The sequence below is a fragment of the Aethalodelphis obliquidens genome, unplaced genomic scaffold (assembly GCF_003676395.1).
Source record: "Aethalodelphis obliquidens isolate GAN/ISIS:26980383/991018 unplaced genomic scaffold, ASM367639v1 scaffold1, whole genome shotgun sequence".
Classification (NCBI taxonomy): Eukaryota; Metazoa; Chordata; class Mammalia; order Artiodactyla; family Delphinidae; genus Aethalodelphis; species Aethalodelphis obliquidens.
In genome coordinates this window covers 5,927,229-5,955,054 of record NW_020837945.1, presented here as the reverse complement: position 1 = coordinate 5,955,054, position 27,826 = coordinate 5,927,229, and the positions used below count along the sequence as shown (strand labels likewise).

General features: G+C 41.6%; 1 protein-coding gene across 1 annotated transcript in view; it reads left to right on the top strand.

The window, feature by feature from the left end:
• Positions 1 to 224: 224 nt before the first annotated feature.
• SH3BGR (SH3 domain binding glutamate rich protein) overlaps positions 225 to 27,826 on the top strand; it is a 64,399-nt gene continuing 36,797 nt past the window's right edge. The window contains exons 1-3 of the mRNA XM_027094439.1: positions 225 to 528; positions 8,209 to 8,394; positions 23,228 to 23,308. Of these exons, the coding sequence (XP_026950240.1) occupies positions 484 to 528; positions 8,209 to 8,394; positions 23,228 to 23,308 (312 nt within the window). The 5' untranslated portion in view covers positions 225 to 483. The remainder of the gene's footprint in view (positions 529 to 8,208; positions 8,395 to 23,227; positions 23,309 to 27,826) is intronic.

Below are 27,826 nucleotides of genomic sequence, written 5' to 3'. Positions count from 1 at the left end.
AAAACCCTGTAAACAAGTCCCCCTCCGGCACCGAGCTGGTGTTGTTCGGGCTTTTCCAGCTCCGGGGCGCGCCTCCCTCCTCTTCTCTCCTCCTCCGCTACCCGGGGCTCCACCTCCCGCTGCCCGAGGCATCTCCCCGCAGGTCTCTGATTGGTGCGGAGCGCAGCCTTGCCTTTTAGGGACTGTTGTCGGGCTTTCAAAGGGATTAGGGAAAGGGTCCAGCGGCTGCTTATATCAACCAATCAACTGTTCTCCTGACAGATCCCCAAATATTCCCTGGCCAATGGCGGGGAGAGCCCGAGGTGCCTGGGCCGCTCGTGGGAGAGGCAGGGCTTCAGTGGAGCTGAGAGGCGTGAGCTCGGACAGCCTTGGGCCCCTCGCCAGTCCCCACCTGGCACTTGTCTGTGTCACTGTCAGGATTTGTCTGACTCCGCGTTCCCTCGCAGGGGTGTGTTGGGGGGAGTCCTCTTTGCAACCCTCAAAATGGTTATCAAAGTGTTTGTTGCCACATCATCTGGGTCCATAGCGGTAGGTGTCTGATGGAATTTGGGGGGCTTTCTTCCTGTCCTATTTTCTGAATAACTCAGACTTGGAAGTAGAAGGAGGGGGTATGGCCCAGTGCTGGCTTTACATGTCTTTTTGGGGCGTGTGTAAGTAAGCCTGTGAGCCCTTTGCTTTCTGCCTTGGTTTGAATGGTGTTGAAGAAGTGTGTGTGATCTGGGACAGCTGTGTGTGGAAGGGGATTCAAGGCAGTGGGTGTGTTTGATACTAGAACTTTTTTTTTTTTTTTTTATGGCCACGTTGGGTCTTCGTTTCTGCACGTGGGTCTAGTTACGGCGAGCGGGGGCTACTCTTCGTTGCGGTGCGTGGGCTTCTCGTTGCGGTGGCTTCTCTTGTTGAGGAGCACGGGCTCTAGGTGCGTGGGCTTCAGTAGTTGCAGCACATGGGCTCAGTAGTTGTGGCGCACAGGCTCCAGAGCGCGGGCTCAGTAGTTGTGGCGCATGGGCTTAGCTGCTCCACGGCATGTGGGATCTTCCCGGACCAGGGCTCGAACTCGTGTCCCCTGCACCGGCAGGCAGACTCCTAACCACTGCGCCACCAGAGAAGTTCCCGATACTAGAACTTTTAACATGTGATTTGTGTCATGTTGTGTCTCATATATGATAGAATGGGAGGCTTTTTTTTTTGGTGGAATGTTTCTGCCATTCCTTCTGCAAGACAGACTAATTTAAAATTGCAAATAAATGACACTTTGTGTAACAATATTCGGAGCGTATGATGGGCCAGATTACTAAAATGACTCCTGGGTGTAATAACTTGTGTATGCAATGTAATCCTAATGAAAGTGTCAAGTTAGCATGTGTAATGCTATTATTTGAGGATAATAATGTCACAGTGACAAGAGCAAACATCTCTAAGGCTAAAGGTTTAAATTCTCTAGGAATCCAGACAGACCAAAAACAGGTACTAAAAGCCGACCTCCAAAGCATTGCTTTGTCTGATTTCCTTGGGACCAGGCTGGGAACCACACGTCGATCTCTCTTAAGTCCAGCTTTCATTCTGTGCCTTAAGAAATAGGAGTAAGGGAGGGACTCGTTTATCCTTGGAAATGATTCAGGCTTTGATTTTAGGCTTGAACCTGCAGTGTCTATCTGGGACCGACATTTCGACCAGCATTTTATCATCTAGGAGGCTGTGGAGAGAAACAGAGTTTTATTAATCCTGAGAGTTGAAGACCAGCAAAGGGGCTGTTTCCTTTTATATCTGATTCCTGGAACTTCTCGGGTTGCAGCTTGGGTTTCAGTGGTCTCTCAGCCAGGATGATACCCTAGACAAATGGTTGGCCCAGGGAACTGTCCTAATGGCAGCTCCTGAATGCCACCCGCGTTGCCCCCGCCTCGCCCCCTCCAGCCCTGAAAGTTCACGCGGTTTCCAGAGAGGACGAGAGGAAAACACGAGAAAAGAGCCTGGTCACTCCTTCTTGAGCACAACTGGTGGGCAACTGTTTAGTGATCTCTCGAACATCTTTTAACAGAAAACGATGAGGAACAATTCCAAATGCAAAACTGCAAAATCTTTTGTGGCTGTTGATGACCTCAGAAACTTTTAGTTGATCTACAAAAAGTACATTTTTGGATTGTTTAGATTAAAAAAAATTTTTTTTTTTTGTAGAAAATGGCTTTTGTGGGCTTCAAATATGCTGTTGACACACTCATTGCTGGAAAATTTTACCACTAACCTGCCAATCTTCTACATGTTCCATAGATCAGGTCTGAGTGGCCCCATGCATCCTTCCGGAGACGGCGAACAAACTGATGGATTTCTTAGGATTATCTGATGTCCTACATTCTTGAAGTTTGGGAACATGATTTAGTTAGCCTGGGGGGATCTGGAGGGGTACTGTTTATTCCAGGATCTTAGAAAATCCAAGTTCATTCTGCTGCCGGAAGCAAATGTTTTGGTGCCACTTGGGACTGTGTGACCTTGGGAAAGTTATTGCCCCTTGCTAAGCCTCAGTTTCCTTATCTGTAAAATGAGGGTAAGAATAGTACTCATCTCATAGTGTTGTCATGAGGACTTAGGAAATAAGCAAAGGGTGCCCAGCAGGGTGTCAAGTGCTTAATAAATATTATCATTATTAGTTTTTTAAAATTTATTTATTTATTTATGGCTGCGTTGGGTCTTCGTTGCTGCGCACGGGCTTTTCTCTAGTTGTGGCGAGCGGGGACGTCTCTTCGTTGCGGTGCACGGGCTTCCCATTGCGGTGGCTTCTCTTTTTGCAGGGCACCGGCTCTAGGTGCACGGGCTTCAGTAGTTGTGGCCCACGGGCTCTAGAGCACAGGCTCAGTAGTTGTGGTGCACGGGCCTAGTTGCTCCGCCGCATGTGGGATCTTCCTGGACCAGGGCTCGAACCTGTGTCCCCTGCATTGAGAGGCAGACTCTGAACCACTGCGCCACCAGGGAAGTCCTATTATTATTAGTTAATGTTATAGTTATCAGCTATGGTTAGTTAGTATTATAATTATTATAACTATTGGTTATTAGTTAATGTTAGTTAATATTAATCAATATTTTTGTAGTTATATTTATTAGTTAATATTAGAAGATCTGCATCTGTGACGATGTTTCAGAAGAACTGTCTCAAGCCACATAAATGGAAGTATTTCTGTCTTATCCTAAAGAATGAGAACTGATTTTTCCCACGGTGTCAGTGCTAATGATTTTTCCCGGCTGGGGAATCTCACCCAGAAGCTTCTTTGCAGGACGACCCCAGAGCAGCTGCCAGTACTTACGCTGTGTGGCAGTTGGTCTTTGCTACTTACTTCTTCAGTCTGTATACTTTAAAAACAGGTTCTTGCCTGTGACCTCATCAAAGAGGGCATTATGACTTCTGTTGGATGAATGAAATAAATGAAAAAGGAAAAAGCCAATTGTAATCTCTTGATGAGGTTTAGGCATGCAGCTGTGTATCACATCTCTATTTTAACAGCTGATGCCAAAGCGTGGTTCCATGTTTTACCACTTTACACACAGATTTGGGTGAAGAGACCCTGGGAGTAGGGGAGGAAGTTGTTGTACCTTCGTGGATGACCCTCCTCTCCTCCTGAAGGCCATCGCCAGAGGGGTTGGGGGACAAAGGGAGAGAGGACGGTCCTCCCTGTTTTCATGATGCACAGCCCCTGGACCACCATCTTTAAGGACAGACCCTAATGGTGGCCCCCGGATTTCGCAATCCTTTTTCCAGTCTTGATTGACTGTAAATATAGAGGGAAAAACATGGCTCTTGAATTAGATGGATGTGGATGTGAACCTTGGAAAATTCTTTAATTCACTGGCACCTCAGCTTTGTTATCTTAAAATGGTGATCAGGGGCTTCCCTGGCGGCGCAGTGGTTGGGGGTCCGCCTGCCGATGCAGGGGATGCGGGTTCGTGCCCCGGTCCGGGAGGATCCCACGTGCCGCGGAGCGGCTGGGCCCGTGAGCCGTGGCCGCTGAGCCTGCGCGTCCGGAGTCTGTGCTCCGCAGCGGGAGAGGCCACAACAGCGAGAGGCCCGCATACCGCAAAAAAAAAAGAAAAAGAAAAAAGAAAAAAATGGTGATCAGAATTCTTGCCTGGCATGGCAGTCAGGACGCGTCAGGCCAGGGTGCCCGACTGCACAGCTTCTCGACTTGTGGTGCAAAATGCTTTTCCACGCTTTCTTAATTCTCACCAGCACCCAGGATGAAGGCGGCGTTCTATCCATTTTGCAGATGAGGCAATGGACGGGCAGAACTTGTGCTCTGATAGCAACCTTCCCGGCCAGAATGGAAATGCAGGTCACCTCTCACTCAAATGCACCGTGCTTATTACTACAATACGGTGAGCTTGTTCGGAAAGGTTCCTCACTGTACAAGACAATAAACGGAACATGCCAAGCGAGAGACCCAAAGATCACTCTTATGCAGCACAGTCACCAACAGTGGCTGGTGACTTCAGGACAGAGAAGGATTTTTTTTTTATTGTTTTATTGAGGTATAGTTGATTTACAGTGTTGTGTTAACTTCTGCTGTACAGCAAAGTGATTCAGTTTTCAGATTCTTTTCCATGATGGTTTATCACAGGATACTGAATATAGTTCCCCGTGCTCTACAGGAGGACTTTGTTGATCCATTCTCTATGTAACAGTTTGCGTCTGCTGATCCCAAGCTCCCAGTCCGCCCCTCCCCCACCCCCTCCCCCTGGGCCACCACAGGTCTGTTCTCTAGGAGAACTGGCACATTCTTGTGAGTCCACGTAACAGGATAGGAAGTGAAAGCACGGGGTCCTAAGCACTGGTTCGCCAGGGAATTCCCAATGTAACAGGATAAGAAAACAGAACTCTCTCAGCCTCCACTGAGGTCCCAAAGCCTCCAAGTGACACACACCCCAAGGACCCTGGATCCTCCAGAGGGGCTGCCCAGAAGGACGGTGCAGCCTGTGGGACCAGCAATGGCCATGGCGCCCTGGAGAGGGGAGAGTGGGTGAGAGGTGCAGGGGGGAGTGTATCTGTGGTGAGGGCTACTGGGGTGCTGTGCACACCCCTACCCTTGAAACCATAAAGGGGGGTGACCTTTGGGGACTGATGCTGTGTCCCTAGGGTCAGCTCAGGAGGCCACACGGAGAAAGGCTGTACTTTGTGGTGGGAGCGGCATCTAGTAGGGACCCTTGAACAATGACCACGGGGGGGGGGGTCCGGGGGTTGCGCCCTGCTCACGTGGGCATCAGAGTGCGGGCAAAGGCCACGTGCCAGCCAGGTGAGCTCGTGCACTCCCTGCTCCCCCTCTCCCTCCTCTGGGTTCATCCTAAGACACTTCTCCAGACCCAGGCAGAAGCCAAGAGCTCCAAACAGCCAGGAGAGCCATACTCTTGACTGAGTTTAAGCTGCTGGTGTTTGGAGAGTACGGAGGGGCAGATTTTATTTTCCTTTTCTTTATTTGGGGGCAGTGCTGAGAAATAAAATGTAGCACAATACCATGCAGCCAACACTCAGTCAATTTCCTATAGACGTAATTGCTTTTCTTGAGAGAAATCATCATAAACAGATTCTTTTTTTTTTACATCTTTATTGGAGTATAATTGCTCTACAATGTTGTGTTAGTTTCTGCTGTATAATAAAGTGAATCAGCTATACGTATACATATGTCCCCATATCTCTTCCCTCTGGCGTCTCCCTCCCACCCTCCCTATCCCACCCCTCTAGGTAGTCACAAAGCACCGAGCTGATCTCCCTGTGCTATGAGGCTGCTTCCCACTAGCTATCTATCTTACGTTTGGTAAGCAAACATAATAATGAGAGGAGGAATAATTTCACAAATCCCAATCTTATAAGGCAAAATGTATGGAGTAAAAGTGTCTGGAGTCCTGAAATTTAAGAATACTTATTCACTGTAACTGTTACTTTCAATGAAATGGTCAAAGAGTGGAAAACTTCTTTTGTAGAGACTGGTAGCATAGAAATTCTGGAATATATTCTGTTTATCAAAGCATCCCAGTTAGCTCTGAGCTGCCCCATTTTTATATTTCTAATTCTAAAAAGATATTATAGGAAAACATTTAGCAATTGAATTAACTGATGCATATAAATTAAACATTTGTTGGACCGCAAACTTTGGTAGTGTATATATGTCCCTGCCACTCTCTCACTTCGTCCCAGCTTACCCTTCCCCCTCCCCGTGTCCTCAAGTCCATTCTCTAGTAGGTCTGCATCTTTATTCCCGTCTTGCCCCTAGGTTCTTCATGACCATTTTCTTTTTTTTTTTTTAGATTCCATATATATGTCTTAGCATCTGGTATTTGTTTTTCTCTTTCTGACTTACTTCACTCTGTATGACAGACTCTAGGTCCATCCACCTCACTACAAATAACTCAATTTCATTTCTTTTTATGGCTGAGTAATATTCCATTGTATATATGTGACACATCTTCTTTATCCATTCATCTGTCGATGGACACTTTGGATGCTTCCATGTCCTGGCTATTGTAAATAGTGCTGCAATGAACATTGTGGTACATGACTCTTTTTGAAGAGTTTATGGTTTTCTCAGGGTATATGCCCAGTAGTGGGATTGCTGGGTCGTATGGTAGTTCTATTTTTACATAATAAACAGATATTCCTCTCCTGTTTTCTCCATCTTTCTTTGACTTTCCAGCAGAAGAAACGTAAGTCAAGACTTTGGGAAATGTTCATCTGTGTAGAAACTGTGGAACAAAATGAAATCCTTTTCCAACCCACCTCGGGTCCTGAGGCATGATTTTCTTTTAAAATTCTTTTTTTAAATTGAAGTATAGTTAATTTACAATGTTGTGTTAGTTTCAAGTGTACAGCACAGTGATTCAGTTAAGTCCTGAGACATGATTAATAGAGATGGAAATAACGCTGGTGAGGGAGTGGACCTCAGCCAGGCTGAGGCTCCCGGGAGGGTATTTGAGGGGGAAGGAAGACAGGGGTTTGGACAGAATAAAGGATATTGCCTTCTGAATATTTAATTAAAAGTAAATCTGCCTGAGTGATTCAGAATCCGCCTGCCAATGCACGGGACACGGGTTTGAGCCCTGGTCCGGGAAGATCTCACATGCTGTGGAGCAACTAAGCCCGTGTGCCACAACTACTGAGCCTGCCCTCAAGAGCCCGCAAGCCACAACTACTGAGCCCACGTGCCACAACTACTGAGCCCATGTGGCTAGAGCCCGTGCTCTGCAACAAGAGAAGCCACCGCAATAAGAAGCCCGTGCACCGCAATGAAGAGTAGCCCCCTTCACTGCAACTAGAGAAAGCCCATGCACAGCAATGAAGACCCAACACAGCCAAAAATAAATAAATAAAAAGATAAATTTATAAAAAAAATAAAAGAGGGCATCATTCATTCTGGGAGTGAATTCTTTGAAGCGAGAAAACTGTAATTGTTTCTGGGGAAGGAGTTCTAAGCCTTCAAGATGGCCACATTCACAAAGAAATGGCATTTGGTAGATACAGTCCTTGTACGTGAACCAAGGGTAGAGAAAAGGGCCCTAGGATGTTCTCTCTTAGGTGTGGCTGGCACTCTGCTCTCAGGTGAAGAGCTGGGTGTGAGTGCGAAAGGAGAACAGGGTTATTTTACTGCATTTCTCTTCAATATTCTGGGAGAAATATCCACCAGCTTTTCTAGCTTTTTTTCTCTCTTTCTCTTCTAATAATCTCCATGTGGGCTTTTCAGTTTCCTGTATTATTTCTAAAACTGCTTTTGTTCAATGTGACTTGTTCCTATTTTCATAACTGTGAGTAAAGTGCCTTTTAATGTGGGTATACTTGGTATTTGAGTTTCATAGTAAATTGTCTTTTTTTCCTTCTCTCTATCATCTTTTTCTTTGTAAACAATTCTTACTTATTTTTTGGCATTAAAACTTAGCAGAGAATTAAAAGTATTTTGAAGGCTTCAAATAAAAGCTATGATGAGAGCATTGCCATTTTTATTACGTCAATTATACGTCAATGATTTAAACATTGATGAGATTAAGATTTCAGAATTTAAATGATGACCCTGTTGATCCTATGGAATGAAGAGCTATGATTTTATGGATTTCCTTGTTTAAATATTTAGCGATATTATTTGTGTTGTATGGTACAGTTGAAGGAAGGGCTTAAGTTATGTAAATATAAATAAAATGGTTTTTTACAAACTGTCTAATAGTAATCTCTCTACTCTTGACCAGATTAGGAAGAAACAGCAAGAAGTAGTGGGCTTTTTGGAAGCTAATAAAATCGATTTTAAGGAGTTCGATATTGCTGGAGATGAAGACAATCGGAGGTGGATGAGAGAGAACGTTCCTGGAGAGAAGAAACCTCAAAATGGGATTCCTCTGCCCCCACAGATATTCAACGAAGAGCAGTACTGTGGGGTGAGGTTTGGTTTTTTGGAAAAGTCTTCTGCATGTGTGTTTATCAGAAGTCATTTAAAGCAGATCGATTTCGAGGCAGCATTTGAATTTTTTGACATTTTTCAGGTCATGATCTATTTCTACCATTCAGTACCTGGATGGTAGATCCATGATGAAGGATCAATAATAGTTAAGACTTCCAAAATGATGGAAACAATAAAATAATGATTCAGAAGTTCTTGGGATTCTTTTAGCTTCCTTATTTTGTTTTGAAGAATTGAGGTCACTTGTTCAAGCAAAATACACATTTAGTTGGAAAGAAATTCTGGTCAACCTTGCAGGGTACACATACATGCTCCCACAGGGACACTGGGTATGTTTTCAATTTTGTAAAGAATAATTTGCAAAAGTAGAGTTTGGTGTAAGTGTATCTAAACAGTTTAAAAACTGGTCTGGACACCCTTCCTCCTTGTGAGGACACAGCAAGAAGATGGCCATTTATCAACCAAGAAGGGGGCTCACCAGACACTGAATCTGCTGCTGCCTTGATCTTGGACTTCCAGAACTCTGAGAAATAAATAGCTGTTGTTCATAAACCACCCAAACACAAAAAACAAAATCTGTTCTGGACATTTCATTATAATAACAATTTTATTTTATACATTTAGTAGTCCATTTTACCATAAAATCACTTTTTCCTCAGAGTTTATAGATTCTGCTTAGTAAATCAAATTGTTGAAAGGAAACATTTAAAAACTCAAAGGGCTTTGGAGCGTGAAACTGGAGTTACCTTAGGGGTCCTCTAAATCTTCTAGGCCGTTTTTCAGACGCAGCAATCAGGGTTCTGGAAGGCAGAGGGAATCAATGGCCCAGAGAGGACTACTTCTTTTTTTTCTAATTAATTAATTAATTTTTGGCTGCATTGGGTCTTCATTGCTGCGCGTGGGCTTTCTCTAGTTGTGGTGAGCGCGGGCTACTCTTAGTTGCTGTGCATGGGCTTCTCATTGCGGTGGCTTCTCTTGTTGCAGAGCACGGGCTCTAGGTGCTCAGGCTTCAGCAGTTGTGGCTCGCGGGCTCTAGAGGGCAGGCTCAGTAGTTGTGGTGCATGGGCTTAGTTGTTCCGTGGCGTGTGGGATCTTCCCGGACCAGGGCTCAAACCCATGTCCCCTGCATTGGCGGGTGGATTCTTAACCACTGTGCCATCAGGGAAGTCCCAGAGCTGACTACTTCTGAAGGCTAGAGCCTGGTGTAGGAATCTTCACTCACCTCTTCTCTTCTTGCTGCACAAAACTGTTGGTCCTTTAGCTTAGCTTCTCTTTACTGTTACGTTTCTCACCTAAAGCAGGTGTCATCAAACTCTAGCCAGAGGGCCAAGGCCTGCAGCTGCCTGTTTTGGTAAAATTTTATTGGCCGCCTCTGCACTAATTCACTTACCCAGTGCCTATAGCTAAGTTTGCATGATGGCAGAGCTGAGCAGTTGCAACAGAGACCATATGACCCACAAAGCCAGAACTATTTATGATCTGCCCATTTACAGAAAAGCTTTCGGGCCTTTTATTTGAATCATGAATTGTTTCGTTGTTGGGGGTTTGCATTAGTTTCCTAGGGCTGATGTAACAAAACACCACAAACCTGGTGGTTCTTATGGACTGTGTGTTTGTGTCCCCCCCCCCCCAATTCATATGTTGAAGTCCTAATGCCCAATGTGATGGTGTTTGGAGATGGGGCCTTTGGGAGGTGATTAGGGTTAGATGAGGTGCTGAGGATGGGGTCCCCATGATGGGATTAGTGCCCTTACAGGAAGAGGAAGAGAGAGAGAGAACGGTTTCTCTTCACCATGTGAACAAACAGCCAGAGGCAACTCTCTGTAAGCCAGGAAGAGAGCAGAACCCAACTATGCTGCACCCAGGATGCATTTCTGATATTTAAGCCACCCAGTCTATGGTATTTTGTTATGGCAGCCTGAGATATTACAGTGTCTTAAAATAACAAAAATTTATTCTCTCACAGTTCTGGAGGCCAAAGTTTGAAATCAAGGTGTCAATAGTGTTGGTTTCTTCTGTAGGCTCTGAGGGAAAATCTGTTCCCTGCCTTTCTCCTGGCTTCTGGTGGCTGACAACAATCTCTGGCATCCTTTGGCTTGTTGACATATTATGCCCATCTCTGCCTCTATCTTTACATGGTCTTCTTGCAGGTCTCTTTGTGTCTTCACATGGCCTTCTTTTTTTAAAATAAATAAATAAATAAATAATTTATTTTTGGCTGTGTTGGGTCTTCATTGCTATGCATGGGCTTTCTCAAGTTGCAGCGAGTGGGGGCTATTCTTTGTGGCAGGGCTTCTCATTGTGGTGGCTTCTCTTCTTGCAGAGCACAGGCTGTAGGTGTGTGGGTTTCAGTAGTTGTGGCACATGGGTTCAGTAGTTGTGGCTCACAGGTTCTAGAGTGCAGGCTCAGTAGTTGTGGCACAGGGGCTTAGTTGCTCTGCAGCATGTGAGATCTTCCCAGACCAGGGCTCAAACCCGTGTCCCCTGCACTGGCAGGTGGATTCTTAACCACTGCGCCATCAGGGAAGTCCCCACATGGCCTTCTTATAAGGACAAAAATTCATTGGAATAGGGTCCATCCTAGTACAACACGGCCTCATCATAACTAACTACCTCTGTAAATACCTTTATCTCCAAATGAGGTCACTTTCTGAGGTCCTGGGTGGACATGGCTTTATAGGGAACAGTACAGGCTGTGTGAATTTACATGGCTGTGTTAGGATTCCTCAGAGGCTTAGCTCAAAGTCCTGTGAATGTGGGAGTGTCTTCAAACAGTCTTAATGTGGCAAGCAGTTATTTAGTGGAACATATGGTCCAGTCCGGCTCTCCTGGGATTGAAGTTGGAGCTTCCCAGAGTGTAGAGAGCACTTGCTCTGTGAGGAAAAGTCCCTCCCCTGCACCCCACACTCCTCTCCCCACCCAGTCCAGACCTCCTGGCCTCCAGACGTCCCTCAACCCTGAGCTGAATTTTTTTTTTTTTTTTACGGTACACAGGCCTCTCACTGTGTGGCCTCTCACGTTGCAGAACACAGGCTCCGGACGCGCAGGCTCAGCAGCCATGGCTCACGGGCCTAGCTGCTCCGTGGCATGTGGGATCTTCCCGGACCGGGGCATGATCCCGTGTCCCCTGCATCGGCAGGCGGACTCTCAACCACTGTGTCACCAGGGAAGCCCTGAATTTTTTTTTTTTGAATTTGACCTTATGTTTGTTTGTTTATTTATTTATTTATTTATTTATTTATATTTTTGGCTGCATTGGGTCCCTGTTGCTGCACGTGGGCTTTCTCTAGTTGTGGTGAGCCAGGGCTACTCTTGGTTGTGGTGGGCGGGCTTCTCATTGCGGTAGCTTCTCTTGTTGTGGAGCGCGGGTTCTAGGCGCAGGGGCTTCAGTAGTTGTGGCATGCAGGGTTCAGTAGTTGTGGCTCATGGGCTCTAGAGCGCAGGCTCGGTAGTTGTGGTGCACGGGCTTAGTTGCTCTGTGGCATGTGGGATCTTCCCGGACCAGGGCTCTAACCTGTGTCCCCTGCATTGGCAGGCAGATTCTTAACCAGTGCACCACCAGGGAAATCCCTGAGCTGAATTTTTAAGAACTGCAACTCTTCTTGGATAAAGAAAGGGAGAATAAGTTTTTTCGGGGGAGGTAGTGGTGATGAGCAATTTTTATTTTTCATAAAATTTTTTAACAATTGTAAAATTGATAGATGTGCACATGGAAAAATTAAAATGCTTCGAAAGTTGCCTGCAGTGAAGATTCTTCTCCCTCCCATTTCATCCCCCTCTAGTTCCTTCCTCTCAGGTGGGCCAGCTTCATGGATCTGCCATCTGGGAAGTCACACCAGACCCCGCTCAAGAGAGCTCTCAGCTTGGTTTCACGCTCTACTGGTGCTGTCTTGAAATTCACAATGATTTTTGAACAAGGGAAACACTGTTTTTATTTTGCACCGGGGCCTGCAAATTATGTAGCCGGTCCTGCTCTGAACCAACCAATGCTGGCAATTTATTGTTTGGCCTTCCAGGAATTTTCTATGTGCCTTAACAATTGCATATCACTTAAAAGAGGGGGTGTACTCTATACACTCTGTTCTTTTCACTTAATAACCATATCTCAGAGATCATTGCATAGCTGCACATACTCTTTTTTTTGAAAACAGTTTCATTTTATATTGTAGTATAGTTGATTAACAATGTTGTGTTAGTTTCAGGTGTACAGCAAAGTGATTCAGTTATACATATACATGTATCTATTCTTTTTCAAATTCTTTTCCCGTTTAGGTTACTGCAGAATATTGAGCAGAGTTCCCTGTGCTCTACAGTAGGTCCCTGTTGGTTATCCGTTTTTGTTTTTTTTAAATTAATTAATTTTTTGGCTGCGTTGGGTCTTCATTGCTGCAGGCTTTCTCTAGTTGCGGCGAGCGGGGGCTACTCTTGGTTGCGGTGTGTGGGCTTCTCATTGCGATGGCTTCTCTTGTTGTGGAGTGCGGGCTCTAGGCGTGTGGGCTTCAGTAGTTGTGGCACGCGGGCTTCAGTAGTTGTGGCTCGTGGGCTCTAGAGCGCAGGCTCAGTAGCTGTGGCGCACGGGCTTAGTTGCTCCGCGGCATGTGGGATCTTCCCGGACCAGGGCTCGAACCGTTGTCCCTTGCATTGGCAGGTGGATTCTTAACCACTGAGCCACCAGGGAAGTCCCTGGTTATCCGTTTTAAATATAGCAGCGTGTACATGTCAACCCCAAACTCTCAATCTATCCCTCTCCCCTATCCTTCCCACCTGGTAACCATAAGTTCATTCTCTAGGGCTGTGAGTTTGTTTCTATTTTGTCAATAAGTTCATTTGTATCAGTTTTTAAGATTCCAAATATAAGTGATAGCATATGATATTTGTCTTTCTCTGTCTGACTTACTTCACTTAGTATGATAATCTCCAGGTCTATCCATGTTGCTGCAAATGGCACTATTTCTTTTTTTTTTTTTAATCCCTTCCTCCCTGTCCCCTTTGGTAACCATAAGTTTGTTTTTTATGTCTTTGAGTCTATTTCTGTTTATAAATAAGTTCATTTATATCATTTTAAATTTTTTAATTTTATTATTTATTGATTGATCGATTCAGTATTTGTCATTTTTCAAATGGCATTATTTCATTCTTTTTAATGGCTGAGTAATATTCCATTGTATATGTGTACCACATCTTCTTTATCTATTCATCTGTCAGTGGACATTTAGGTTGCTTCCATGTCTTGGCTACTGTAAACTGTGCTGCAATGAACATTGGGGTGCATGTATCTTTTTAAGCCATGTGTTTCTCCAGATATATGCCCAGGAATGGGATTGCTGGATCATATACTGTTTATTTTAATGGCTGCACAACATTCCATTGGATGTGACATAATTTATTGGCACAGTCCTCTAACGGGGAACATTCAGGTTGTTTCCAGTCTTTCTCAGCTACAAACGATGCTGCAGGAAACCTCTTTATGGGTACAGTGCTTTGTATTCAGTCTGAGTATATGTATAGGATAAATTCCTAGAAGGTGTGCTGACTTACAGCATATACGCTTCTCACCCTTCAATAGATATTAAACCTGGACTGTAGTTGCACCAATTTACGTTTTCAAATGTAATTTGAGTGTGGCTGTTTCCCTGTGACTTTGACAACACTCTATATGCACACTTTTGGATCTTTGCCAATCTAAGTGAAAAATGTGTTCTCATTGCTTTTACTTGGATTTCTGTCTTAATGGGTGAGGCTGAACATCTTTTTCTCTGTTTATAAGCTCTCTGTGTTTTTTTCTATGACTTACTATTTTTCTATTTGGTTCCAGGTAACGTTTACTGGTTTGTAAGAGTCTTTACTTTTGAAGGAAAGTAGCCCTGTCACTACCATGTTGCAAATATTTTCCCATGTTTCTTATTTGTCTCTTGACTTTTTAAAGTGATTTTTTTGGAATGCAGGACTTAAATTTTTTTTGTGCAGACAGATCTATTAACCTTTTTTTAAAAAAATGGTTCCTGTCTCGTTTAGAAAATTGTTCTGCACTCTAAAATCATCAAAGGAATCATCTCATGTTTTCTTCTAGTACTTTTCCAGTGAAAGTAGGATTTAAAACCTCTTACTTTTGCTTATTTTACCTGTCCTTTTCAATCAAGGCAAGTTACGGTAGAAACAATATTGAAGCATTTTCTTTCAATCTATGTTAACTTCCAGGGTAAAAGTTCTGCAGTTATTTTCTGCTATAAAAATAAAACCTCAAAGGCATTTTTTATTCTGTTTTGCTGTGACCTAGCAATGCTTTTCATTTTAATTGTGGAAGAAGAAGAAAAGAATTCCCAAGTAAGAAAAAAGGCTTCTATTTTTAAGATGTATTTTCCTATTACAAGTATGGCTCTAATGAGTAAGCATACAAATTATTTTATGTTTAACTGTTTTTAATTCTTTTCAGTTCTGCCTTCAGAGAGGTATTAGACGTTTTTCTTACTAGCAACTTTGCTAAATTTGCTTTTCTGCAGTCTGTGGATATTCTTAACAAAAGTTCATTAATGAGGCAAAGGACTTTGTTTTCAGAAAGTAGGTAAAAATGACTATTTGTATTGTAGGTTCTGATTTTGAAAGGAGACTCAAAGGTTATGAAGGATATGTCAGGTTTAAAATGGTATAAATCTACTCAATATTCTGTAATAAACTATATGGGAAAAGAATCTGAAAAAGAATGGATAGATGTGTATGTATAACTGAATCACTTTGCTGCACACCTGAAACTAACACAACATTGTAAATCAACTATATTCCAATATAAAATAAAAATTAAATAAAAAAAGAAAGTGATAAACCTGCTTTAAAAAAATAAAATGGCATAAATCTGGATGGTCAATGTGTCTTTCCACACGATTGAAATGTGGACGGTCAGAATAATGCTACCATTTAAGTTGAATCACTGGACTCTGGATTCTTGAATGGTCACCTATATGCCGTACCTGATGACAGCAGCAGGGAGAGGGGACCTCAAGGGCAAGCAGTGGCTTTCTCTGCACCAGGGCAGTGAGAGGGCTGGATGTCACAGGTAGTTCTGAGTACCATTGTGTCCCTGCCAGCCTGAACCCCTGTTGCTCTGGGCAGAATAGATGAAGATGTTATCGTGAGGGCATGGCAGACAACTGTTGCCTACAGAAAGGGCACACCACCGGGAAGCAGCACAGTGGAGGCCGGGTCACCTGCCTGGCAGAAAAACACCAACAGGAAGTAGCCAACTTGTCTGTTGATGCCAAGTCGGAGTCTATGCATTTTTGCCTAGGTGAGGGCTGGGGTGCCTGCCTGGGCCTGGACGCAGCAGCCAAAGGGGACCTTGACCATTCAGCTGAGAGGCAAGTATCTGTGGGGACTCAGGACTGCAAGGGAGGACAGGATGCCCGTCCAATTAGGGCAGGGGGAGGGCGTTCTCAACACACTGATGTTACTGAACAGGGTATTTTATTTTATTTTTTAATTAAAATTTCTTTTTCAGTATGATCACAATTTTATTATATCTCTCCCTCTCCCTTTTTTTTTTGCGGTACGCAGGCCTCTCACTGTTGTGGCCTCTCCCATTGCAGAGCACAGGCTCCGGACGAGCAGGCTCAGTGGCCATGGCTCACGGGCCCAGCCGCTCCACGGCATGTGGGATCTTCCTGGACCGGGGCACAAACCCGTGTCCCCTGCATCGGCAGGCAGACTCTCAACCACTGCACCACCAGGGAAGTCCATATATATATATATATATATAAAATTATATCTGTCTTATATATAACTTTGACAGTACATATACCAACACGTTAATAAAAGTTACTTTTTGTTTTGCCATTATGGGCAATTTTTCCTTGCCTTTTTTTTTTTTTTTTTTTTGCGGTACGCGGGCCTCTCACTGTTGTGGCCTCTCCCGTTGCGGAGCACAGGCTCCGGACGCGCAGGCTCAGCGGCTATGGCTCACGCGCCCAGCCGCTCCGCGGCATGTGGGATCTTCCCAGATCGGGCATGAACCCGTGTCCCCTGCATCGGCAGGCGGACTCTCAACCACTGCACCACCAGGGAAGCCTTCCTTGCCTTTAAAAAAAAAATTTATTGAAGTATAACTTATTTACAATGTTGTGTTAATTTCTGCTATACAGCAAAGTGACTCAGTTATACATATATATTCTTTTCATATTCTTTTCCATTATAGTTTATCACAGGATATTGAATCTAGTTCCCTGTGCTCTACAGTAGGCCCTTGTCGTTTATCCATCCTCTGTATAATCGTTTGCATCTGCTAATCCCAACCTCCCAGTCCTTCCCTCCCCCACCCCCTCCTCCTTGGCAACCACAAGTCTTGAACAAGCTATTTTATGTTATTAAAATTTTATTATGAAATGTGCCATAGATGATAAAAAATATGTAGTTTCAAGAGGGATAATAAAAATGAACAACCATGTGCACACCATCGGTTTGAGTAGAGTGATATCTCCAGAAATTTAAAAGCACACTGCGTGCTTCTCCCTGATCGTGTCCAGCTCCTTTTGCACAAGAGGGAGCCAGGGTAGTGAATTTTGTGTTTACCGTTCCTTTCCTTTTCTCCCATCTCCCATGTATACACATCCAAGGAATACATTGTTTTGTTTTGCCTATTTTTGAGCTTTATGTAAATGGACTCATACTATCTGTATTTTTTGAGTTGCTTCTTTCACCAACATATTTCCAAGATACAACCATGTTGATTGTTGTTGTTCCTAGTTTATTCATTTTCATTGCTTTAGAGTAGACACTGGTGTATGTCTTTGTCTGAGCTGCTATAACAAAATGTCACAGACTTAGTGGCTTATGAACAAGAGAAATTTATTTCTCATAGTTCTGGAGGCTGGGGAATCCAAGATCAAGGTGTCAGCGTGGTTGAGTTCTGATAAGGGCCACCTGTTTCACAGCTGGTGCCTTCTTGCTTTGTCCTCATGTGATGGAAGGGGTGAGGGAGCTCTGGGGGATCTCCTCATAAAGGGCACTAATTCCATTCACGAGGGCTCCACCTTCATGACCTAGGTCATCACTCTCAGTATGTTTAGCTCTAACAGACAATACAAAGAGTTTTTTAAAGCTGAGCTGAGGGATGGTCACACTTTGAAACTAATGATGGCAGTGATTCCAGGAGAGGGGAGACAGATTCATGGATGTTTGAAGCACTGGTGAGATCGCCCCCACATTTCCAGTCACTCTGAGAAGGTTTTTGTTGTTGTTTTGATCTGACCTTCCCTCTAGGTCCTGGGAGTCAGGACTGGGGTCAAGTGGAGTAGAACCTTTGCGAGTTGCACATTTTTACCACTTTTTTTTTGGTAAAATATATTTTTCAATTTTATGAAAAAAGATGGTGACAGTGGCTGACAATTTAAAAATATTTTCCTCCTTAACAAAATAATCCATCAACTCTATTTCAACCCCTCTCCCATTTAAAAAATGTTCTAAACCATCTGCTCTGGCTCCCTGTGGCAGCTCAGGGTAGGCCCCACAGGAGGCATCTTTAACTGTGGCTGTTAGTAAAGAGATTGCGTAGCTCTTCATGTTTGTGTGTCCTCTTCTGTATATACTTACAACATTTTTCTATTGAGTTTTTGCCTTTTCCTTATATGGAAAAAGGACAAGCATTATATATATATATATGTATATATATATATATATATACACACACACACATAATTAAGAAGAGCATAAAAAATGTGAAGTCCCTCCAAAAGAATCTAACAAGAGATGTCTGGAGAAAATTTAAATGTTACGGAAGACTTAAATAAATGATGCTATAGAACGTATCCTTGGGTTGACCATCTCTATAAAAAGGTAGTATCTTAAAGATCCTAATTCTTCCCAAATTGATCTATAGATCCAATACTTTTTCAATCAAAATCCCAGAAAGAATTTTTATAGAACCAAGCAAGATAATTTACCTAAAATGAACAAGGAAAGGTCTAAGAATAGCAAGAAGAAGCAGAAAATAAGCAAGTCTCATTATAAAGCTCTGATCATGAAGACAGTGTGATATTGAAGGATAAATAGACAGGTAGACCTAATGTCCGGAAATAGAGTCCCACACAATACACAACTGGTTAAGACAGTGCTGGCATGGCAGATAGATGGGGAAAGAATGGACTTTTTAATAAATGTGGATGAAACAATTGGATGAAATAACTGGTGATTTAAAAAAATTAAAATAATTATTAAAAAATTTACCCTTATTTCTTTTTTAAAAATTGAGATGTAATTGACATATAACATTATATTAGTTTTAGGTGTGCAACACAATGATTTGATATATGTATATACTGCAAAATGATTACCACAATACATTTCATTAACATCTATCACTTCATATAGTTACCATTTTTTCCTTGTGATGAGAACTTATATGATCTAGTCTCTTAGCAACTTTCAATTTTTTTTCAATTTTTTTTGTCTTATTGATTCTTACTGATCTCTATCTATATACATCTCTATCTATATATAATTTTTTTCCTAGTTGCTAAATCTCTGCTCATCTTTATTTTTTCCTTCCATACTCTTTGGTTTCTTTTTTCCCCCAATTTTAATGCTTGACTCACTACTTTTAAAGCTTTTTTCTTTTCTAATGTAGGTATTTAAGGCTATAAATTGCCCTCTGTGTACTTCTTTAGCTCATTCCATGTATTTTGATATGCAATATTTTCATTGTTGTTTCTAAAACATTTGTAGTCCATAATATGATTTCTTTTTTGACCCATGCATTGAGATTTGGATATATTTGGAGTAACTTCTATTATTTTGTTATGTACTTTTTATTTTTCCAACTTTTGCAGTTTCTTTCTTTTTTTACCTTTTCTTGACTTTATTTTGACTAAAGTCTTTTTTCCTAATTATATTTCTCCGTTTACTTAATATAAGCTATCTGTTCTCTTAGTGGTTACTTTAGTTATTTTAACAACCATACTTAATTTAAATTAGGTAAGACTGTATCTTTACTTTAACCCTAATCACCCTTTCCCTATTTACATGTGTTTGGGTATTTTAGTATTCTAATTTGTTGGCCATTATACCACCTCACAACATTTCTACTTGTTGTTTTTATAGTCAAATCTAAATCTAGATTTAGATTTGCTCACATATTTATTAATATCTTTGCTCATTATTTCTTCTTGCATCTTAGATAATCCACCTGGAATCATTTTCCTTCTGCCTAAATGCGTCCTATAAGAGTTTCTTTAAGTGAGGGTCTGTTGGTGGTAAATCCTCTAAATTTTTTTTTGTTTAAAAAAGACATTTTTCCAGACAAGTGTCTTTATTTCACTCATGTATGAAAAATAGTTTCACTAAGTCTAGAATTCTGAGTCGAGGGTTATTTTTTTTGTAAGCATGTTGAAATTATTTTACTTTCTTCTGACTTCTGCATTGCTATTGAGAAGCCAGTTGTCAATCTAATGCCATACTTTGCAGGGGAAACGTTTTCCTTTTCCCCTCCCTTCTACCCCTCCCTCCATGGGCTGCATTATAATCTTTCTCTAGGATGTGTCTAGATTTAGAGGTTTTTTGTTTTTTTTTTTGCCACATGGCAGTGAAAGCGCCAAGTCCTAACCACTGGACCACCAGGGAATTCCCTAGAGTTCTTCTTATTTATCCAGTTTAGGATTATTTTTGGGCTTCCTGAGTCTAAGGATTGGTATCTTCAGCAAATCTAGAAGATTATTAGCCATATATGTTTGAGTATGGCTTTCCCCCATTGTCTCTGTTAGCTTCTCCTATAAGATGTGTGTTAGACCTTCTCATTCTGTCTTCCTAGAATAATATTTCTTCCATATTTTTCATCCTTTTTCCCCCCTCTCCAGATAATGTCTTTGGTTGTATCTCCCAGTTAGCTAAATTGTTTTCTTCTGATGTGGTCTAATTAGCTATTTAATCCACATTTTCATTGTTAGGAGGACTTTCTTGTTCTTTCCAAATTTGCTTAATTGTTCTTTCTAGTTTATTTCTTGTGTTTTCAAGCTTTTCTTTCATTTCTTTATGTATATTAAATATAGATATTTGATATTTTCTGCCTGATAATTCCAGTGTCTGATTCTGCTTTCCATTATTTCTGCTGGCTTTCACACATGGTATATTTTTATTTCCTTATTTATTTTGTGATTTTTGACTCTGAATTGCTCATTAAAAAAATACTATTTTCAGATACTCTTTGAGGCTGGAATTTGTTTCTGCTAGTTTCCTGGGAGATCTATAAAAGTTAGAACCCTTTTAACTTGGTTTCCTTTGAAGATTTTCTGGACAACACATGTCGTGGGAATTTGGATCAAAAACTCTCATGAATTTTGGCTTGTAGTAATAAATTCTCAGAGAATGTTTTCTCTTTCACTGAGCACCAAAGTTGAATCAGGGAAGTTTTCTTCCATTCTATTTTTCATGGCAAAGTTTTTTCTCATTTATATTTACATTGAGGGTAGAGCCCTCAGTGGGGTTCTGGTGTGTGTGTCTGTGTATATATGTGCATGTATGTGTGTATCTATGTATATGTGTGTATGCATGTGCATATGTATGTGTATATATATGTGTGTGTATCTATACATCTATGTATATACATGTATGTATGTGTTTATATGTGCACATGTATATGTATGTGTCTATATGTGCAAATGTATATCTCTGTGTGTGTATGTATGTGTGTGTATCTTTATGTGTGTGTGTTTTATAGAACTCCCCACCTTAAGGAGGCCCAGGCTTTATCCACTTGCCTCTTTTCTCTCTGTGGCATCAGAGTGGAAGATAAAGATTTCCTGGTTTTGTAAGAAACTCTCAGCATGGATGGTGGCCTTGTTGTGTGCTTATTCTTAGGATTCTTGATCTCACTTGGCTATACTTTTTTTTTTTTTTTCCGGTACCAGCTTAGCAATGAATTTATACTTTTTTTCTTAATCTGGCTTAAAAATTTCTTTTTTGAGATGTTGTTTTAGGGCATCTAATCTGCCACACTAACGTAACTGGAAGTTGAAAAACCATTTCATACTCATTATTTTCTATATCTATTTGTTAACATCAAGTAAAAAATATGAACACACTGTTCTTCAGTCCTCTGAAATTCTGAAGAAGCTATATGGACATAAGTTGAAGCAAAACACAATCTGTTCAATTATAAGAAAACTTATCTTGACTTGAAAGCTTCTAGAGTTGACAACTAGAGATCGTCAGATATTTATCTATGGAATTTTAAGAAACTGGCATAAATTTACTTTATTACCTTTTACCTACTTACTAGTGCTATACTACTAATGAATTCTATCATGTAATCTTTAACAACCACCTAGTAAGTATGTGCTCTGGGAATTAGTGAGAATTTCTGATACCAAAGAATCGCTTACCATGCTATATTTCCCTCAGCTAAGATTTGAGGCAGTTTACAAAAACACCTTCAGTACGAAAGAAGAAAATTAATCACTGAGAGAATCAGGGCTACAGGTAGGAAAATAAATCTTAGGCTAAGATAAATACATGAGAAGTACATAACATTTTCTTCCCAATATAGGTGGCCTGTCTTTGGTTTTATGCTCTTAACACATGTAAGAGGAGGGTAGGTAATAACATGACCACGTTGGTTTGAGTGTCCTGTTCAGTTCAGGCCAGACTAACCCTGTACCTTCTGAGCCTTTTGGCAACACAGTTGAAATTACATCACAGCCCCAATGACAAAGATTGGCAGTAAGAAAGTGGCCAGGGAGTATCTTTTATGTTTAATGCTAAAAAGTGAAACTCTTCCGAGTTATTGACAACTACACTACTGGAGAGTTGGTTTAGGGCTGGACCCACCTGGTGAAGCACTGGCCTGGATGTGGTCTGACATAGGGGTGGAGTTTCACTGACCTTCCGGTTCCTGTCAGCTACCAGGTTTCAGATCGCTGTGCAGTTTTTCCCATTTTGGCAAAACAAGCACCTTTCTAAACCCTCTGTAATCTTGTGGCTCCTGATATCAGAAGGGCCTGAGACAGGTCTGGGCCCTTAGAAGCTACTATAATAACAGCAGAGAAATCCTGTGTTGGTTTAATTGTTTTAGTCCTGTGTTGTTTGGACCCTGATTAGGGTCCAAATCCATAGGGTCAAATTATAAGGAAACAGCTAAAGATGTGAAACTTTTAGAGAAGCCTTCCACTATGTATGTTTCTTTTTCACATCTTTATTGGAGTATAATTGCTTTACAATGGTGTGTTAATTTCTGCTTTATAGCAAAGTGAATCAGCTATATATATACGTATATCCCCATATCTCCTCCTTGTTGCGTCTCCCTCTCACCTTCCCTATCCCACCCCTCTAGGTGGTCACAAAGCACCGAGCTGATCTCCCTGTGCTATACGGCTGTTTCCCACTAGCTATCTATTTTACATTTGGTAGTGTATATATGTCCATGCCACTCTCTCACTTCGTCCCAGCTTACCCTTCCCCGTCCCCGTGTCCTCAAGTCCATTCTCAACGTCTGCTTTATTCCTGTCCTGCCCCTAGGTTCTTCCTCAGTATGTATGTTTGCGTGTTGTCAGCAATTCCTGAGCAGGAACAATTTGTGTGTGTGTGTGTGTGTGTGTGTGTGTGTGTGTTCTCACTGTACTGTAATAGGCACAATGAAGGTGTGTAAAAACAAGTGTAAACTTCATGCTTCAATTTCCTAAATTTGGGCTTGATCATTTTGGTAAAGCAAATGGGGATAACATTTTGTGTTAGCTCCTCACTTAATGACTAATAAATAAAAAATATTAACTTAGGTCAATATACTGGCTCACAAGTGTGCACTGGGTTTAATCATTCTTTTTCTTTGCTTCAAGGATTTTGACTCTTTCTTCTCTGCAAAAGAAGAGAATATTATTTATTCCTTCCTTGGCTTGGCTCCCCCTCCAGGCTCAAAGGTAAGCTTGAACACCCCCTTGGGGTCCAATATAGGTCATAAGAAGTGAGGATAAAATCAGCACCAACACTGTTTAATAAGTGATGATCTTTAAATTAACATGATTTTAATACACTTCTTATTCTGATGAAGTCTTATGCATAGAGATAATGCATGGTTTCTACTAAAGCATGTTTCAAAACTATGCTTTTATTATTTTTGCTCTGTTTACACCTTGTTATAGTAAGCTTTACAATACCTAAGAAATATCATTGCATTCAATAATCTTAAGTGTGTTAATTAAATATGTAAAAGTATAAATTCTCAGGTGGTGTCTATGAAATTATTTTGTTATGAATTTCTCATGACAGCTTATGTTAGTTAATTTTATAATGATATGTACTCCTATATTAATTATTTCTATTGGAAATGAATTGAATTTTCCTTTTTTTTTCTGATGAGGAGGGAAAAAGTAAGATCTAGACTCAAGAACAAGATAAATTTCATCAGGTTTCTTTTCCCCTCTGGTGTTGTTTCATCTTTCATTATGTATAATTATATCAATTAAATAAAGAATTATGCTAATAAAGCAAATACCATGAATTTGAATGTCTGGTGGAGATCACCTGTTTTTTTTCTGTTTTTTTTTTTGCGGTACGGGGGCCTCTCACTGTTGTGGCCTCTCCCGTTGTGGAGCACAGGCTCTGGATGCGCAGGCCCAGCGGCCATGGCTCACGGGCCCAGCCGCTCCGCAGCATGTGGGATCTTCCTGGACTGGGGCACGAACCCGTGTCCCCTGCATCAGCAGGCGGACTCTCTACCACTGCGCCACCAGGGAAGCCCCAGAGATCACCTGGTTTTATTCCTTACCTTCACTGCATTCCTCACCTCTACCAAGCATCTCATACATGACTCTCCATAGATACAAGACAAGCACACATTTGTCTAATTCATTTATTTCTTAACTAATCTGTTTATGCCCAGCTTCATTTCAAAAGAGATTTGTGATGACTGAGTCCCAATTAATTCTCACCATAGGAGACACAACTAAAAATCCTACCTTATAGAGATGGGTGTGTCTCAGAGGCATGTGGATGTGCTGTCTTCCATGTGTCCACATTCTTCAGGTAATGACACCTGAGGTCTCTTAGTGCTTAGGTTAACACATGCAGGTGTAACACGAATTCCTTCTCCAAATGGTAACATGTAGATTTTACAGTTGGTTAATGTTCTATAAGGGGATAATGGTTCTATACAGAGAAATAAAGATATTTCCCTTTTAATGAAATACCTTTCTGGCTTTGGTCAACTTAAATGCAACATATCTCATACACGTTATTAACCATTTAAAAAAGTGCTAAAAGCTGTTATATGCAATTTGATATTTTTTATTTGGTATAGGAGTTTGTTAACTGGGTCACGTTAGTTTAGCTATTATGTTTAAGAGATGGTACCTTACTGTTAAGGTATATTTCTTGGTGGGGACACTCAGGTCACTTGGGTCTTGAAGAAGGACAGGAAGGGTGGAGGGAAGAGTGTTCCAGGCAAAGGTAAGAGCAAATGCAAAGGCCCTGAGGCAGGAAAGGGCTTGGAGACTCCTAAGACCTGCCATGACTGCGCTGAGTCCTGAGTTGCCGAAGTGAAGAGGGAAGGGGCACCATGGGAGGTGGGAGCAGCAGGTGGGCAGCCCATGGGCCACAGCAGTGCTCTGGAGTCTAGGGCCGTTAAGACATTGTAAGGGTTTTAAGCAGAGGAGTAATTTTATTTCCTTGTCTAGAACTCTTTTTGGCTACAATGGGATGAATGGATTGAAGTGGTACAAATTACTGTAGTAAAACGGATGAGATGTCATGGTGGCGTGGACTAGGGTGGTGGGGATAGAACAGTACAGAAGTGGATGATTTTAGTATCTGTTTTGGAGGAAGAATTGGTAAGAATTGCTGATGGATTGAATCAGCAATGAGACGGTTTAACCTCCTTGATTTTAGGACCATCAGATTCTATTTTACAATTTGGTTTCTGGTTCTGTTGTGCTCTGAAGAGGGACTGTACCGTGAGGAGTTTTTATCTTAAGTGGATCTTTGTACCCCAATGCATATCTTCATTTCTCTTGAAAAGACTGTTTTTTGAATATTAAAATTTAATTTTTATCCAATTAATATGTGTATAATTTTGAAAACGTCAAGGGTTATTACAAGTGTTATTACAGAAAATGGTAGGTCCTGCCTTCACCCCTCATGGATGACTTTTCTGTGTGCTGAGGTGCAGAGCTCCAGGCCAGACATCACTTCTGCTCAGGACTGGAAAGCTGCGGGTCCATATTCTTAGTAGTTTCCAGGGCTGTTGTTGAGAAACCTGGTGCCAGTCTGTCTACTGACCCTGTATTTGTGTCTGTTTTTGTTTTTCTCATTCCTGGGAGACTTTAGGTTCCTCTCTTTTGCTTTGAAGGTGTATGATGAGCTGCTTGGAATGGTCTTTTCTTCCTTGTTTATGCTGGGCACTTGCTGGGCCTTTTTTCAATCTGGAAAGTCATGTCGTTCAGTTCTGGAAGATGTTGGAGGTACTCTTTCTGTGGTCATTCTTTTCCCATTAGTTTCCATTTTCTTTTCTTTGCTCTTTTTGAAATTCCTCTTATTTGACTGCTGGGCCTCCTGGACTAATCATACAATATTTTGTTCTTTGCTTCTGGTTCTTTCACTTAGCATAATGCTGTCAAGATTCATCTATGTAGTAGTATGTGTCAGTACTTCTTTTCTTTTTATGGCAGAATGATATTCCATTGTATGAATAGACCATATTTTATTTATTGATTCATCAGTTGACGGACATTTGGGTTGTTTCCACTTTGGGACTATTATGAATAATGCTGTTATGACCATTTGTATCTTTTGTTTAATTTTATCTTAAATATTAGTATTGTATTATAGGCTGCTCTGCAGAAGAATCACTTGGACAGTTTTTAAAAAATTAAGATGCTTGAGTTCTGCTTCAGACCTACTGACCCTGAATTATAAGGGGAGAGGGTCAGGGACCTTCTTTTTTTTTTTTTTTTTTTTTTTTAGCGGTACGCGGGCCTCTCACTGTTGTGGCCTCTCCCGTTGTGGAGCACAGGCTCCGGACGCGCAGGCTCAGCAGCCATGGCTCACGGGCCCAGCCGCTCCGCGGCACGTGGGATCTTCCCGGACCGGGGCACGAATCCGTGTCCCCCGCATCGGCAGGCGGACTCTCAACCACTGCGCCACCAGGGAAGCCCGACCTTCATTTTTAAAAAGCTCTTTGGTTGATTCTGATGCACACTCCTGTTTAACAACCACTAAGTTAAGGACTCATTTAGCAAATATTCATAGATATGCCTCGCCAAAGTGAAGGTGATATCATATTTGTTTTAGTTAAAGAACTCACACATTACAGAGAAACAATGAGCTCACTTTGTTTCTCTCCCCATCCTTGTTTCCCTCGCTCCTTAGGGGCCACTAACATCATGGGTATTTTAAGACTATATATAAAACTATGTATTCATCTCCACAAGCAGTACATGTGTTGTTTTGTATTTTTAATGCTTAATTAGTATCATGTTTTTTTGGAATTTTCTGCAAATTGCTTTTCTCATTACGTTTTAGACACAGCCACCCTAATATATGTAATTCTATCTCACCCTCTGCTCTGCGTCATCTTGTCCCATTAAAAATATTACCTAATCTCAGATTTTAGATCTCACCCTGGTTTGTGTTTAGGTTTTGTCCTATTGCGTGAAATTCTTTTTGGCTAAGTAGAAGAAAGGGACGGCCATGGAATTATAGAGCTCAGCCTAGAGGGACTTAACATCCAGTTCAGAGCCTTCTCTTCACAAAGGAGGAACTCGAAGCCCGAGAAGTTTAGGTGATTTGCACAAAGATACTCCACTAATTAGCAGCACAGTCCATGCTAGAACCTTTGGTGCTGTCAGCATTGCTCGGGTTTATAGGGGTTGGTGTGTACTTGGGGCAAAGTCCTTCAAGTATCCTTTGGGAAGACAGACACTTGATGATTTATGGAAGCGGTATTATTTGTCAAGTATCGTTTTGTAGCAAACAATATGGTGGAGAAGTGTCAGCAAGGAAATCAATCTTGTTCAAGCTAAAAATAGATACTCTTGACTATTATGGAGAAAATGTATGCTTATAAAATGATATTAAGCATTACAAGCAGCATTATTGCTTGTAGAACAGTTTTCTTAGGCAGGCTGTACCAGGCCAAGTACCAGGTCAGTTCTCCCAAGAGAGCTTTGTAAGTAAGCATTGCCTCCATAAAATCAACCTCAGTTCTTCACAGGCATCTGGTCATATCTGCTTCAATGAGCATCATTATTTTATTTTGTTTTTCTTATTGAAGTATAGCTGATTTACAGTGTGGTGGCAATCTCTGCTGTACAGCAAAGTGACTCAGTTATACACATATAGACATTCTTTTTTTATATTCTTTTCCATTACGGTTTATCCCCAGATATTGGATATAGTTCCCTGTGCTATCCATTCTAAATATAATAGTTTGCATCTGCTAA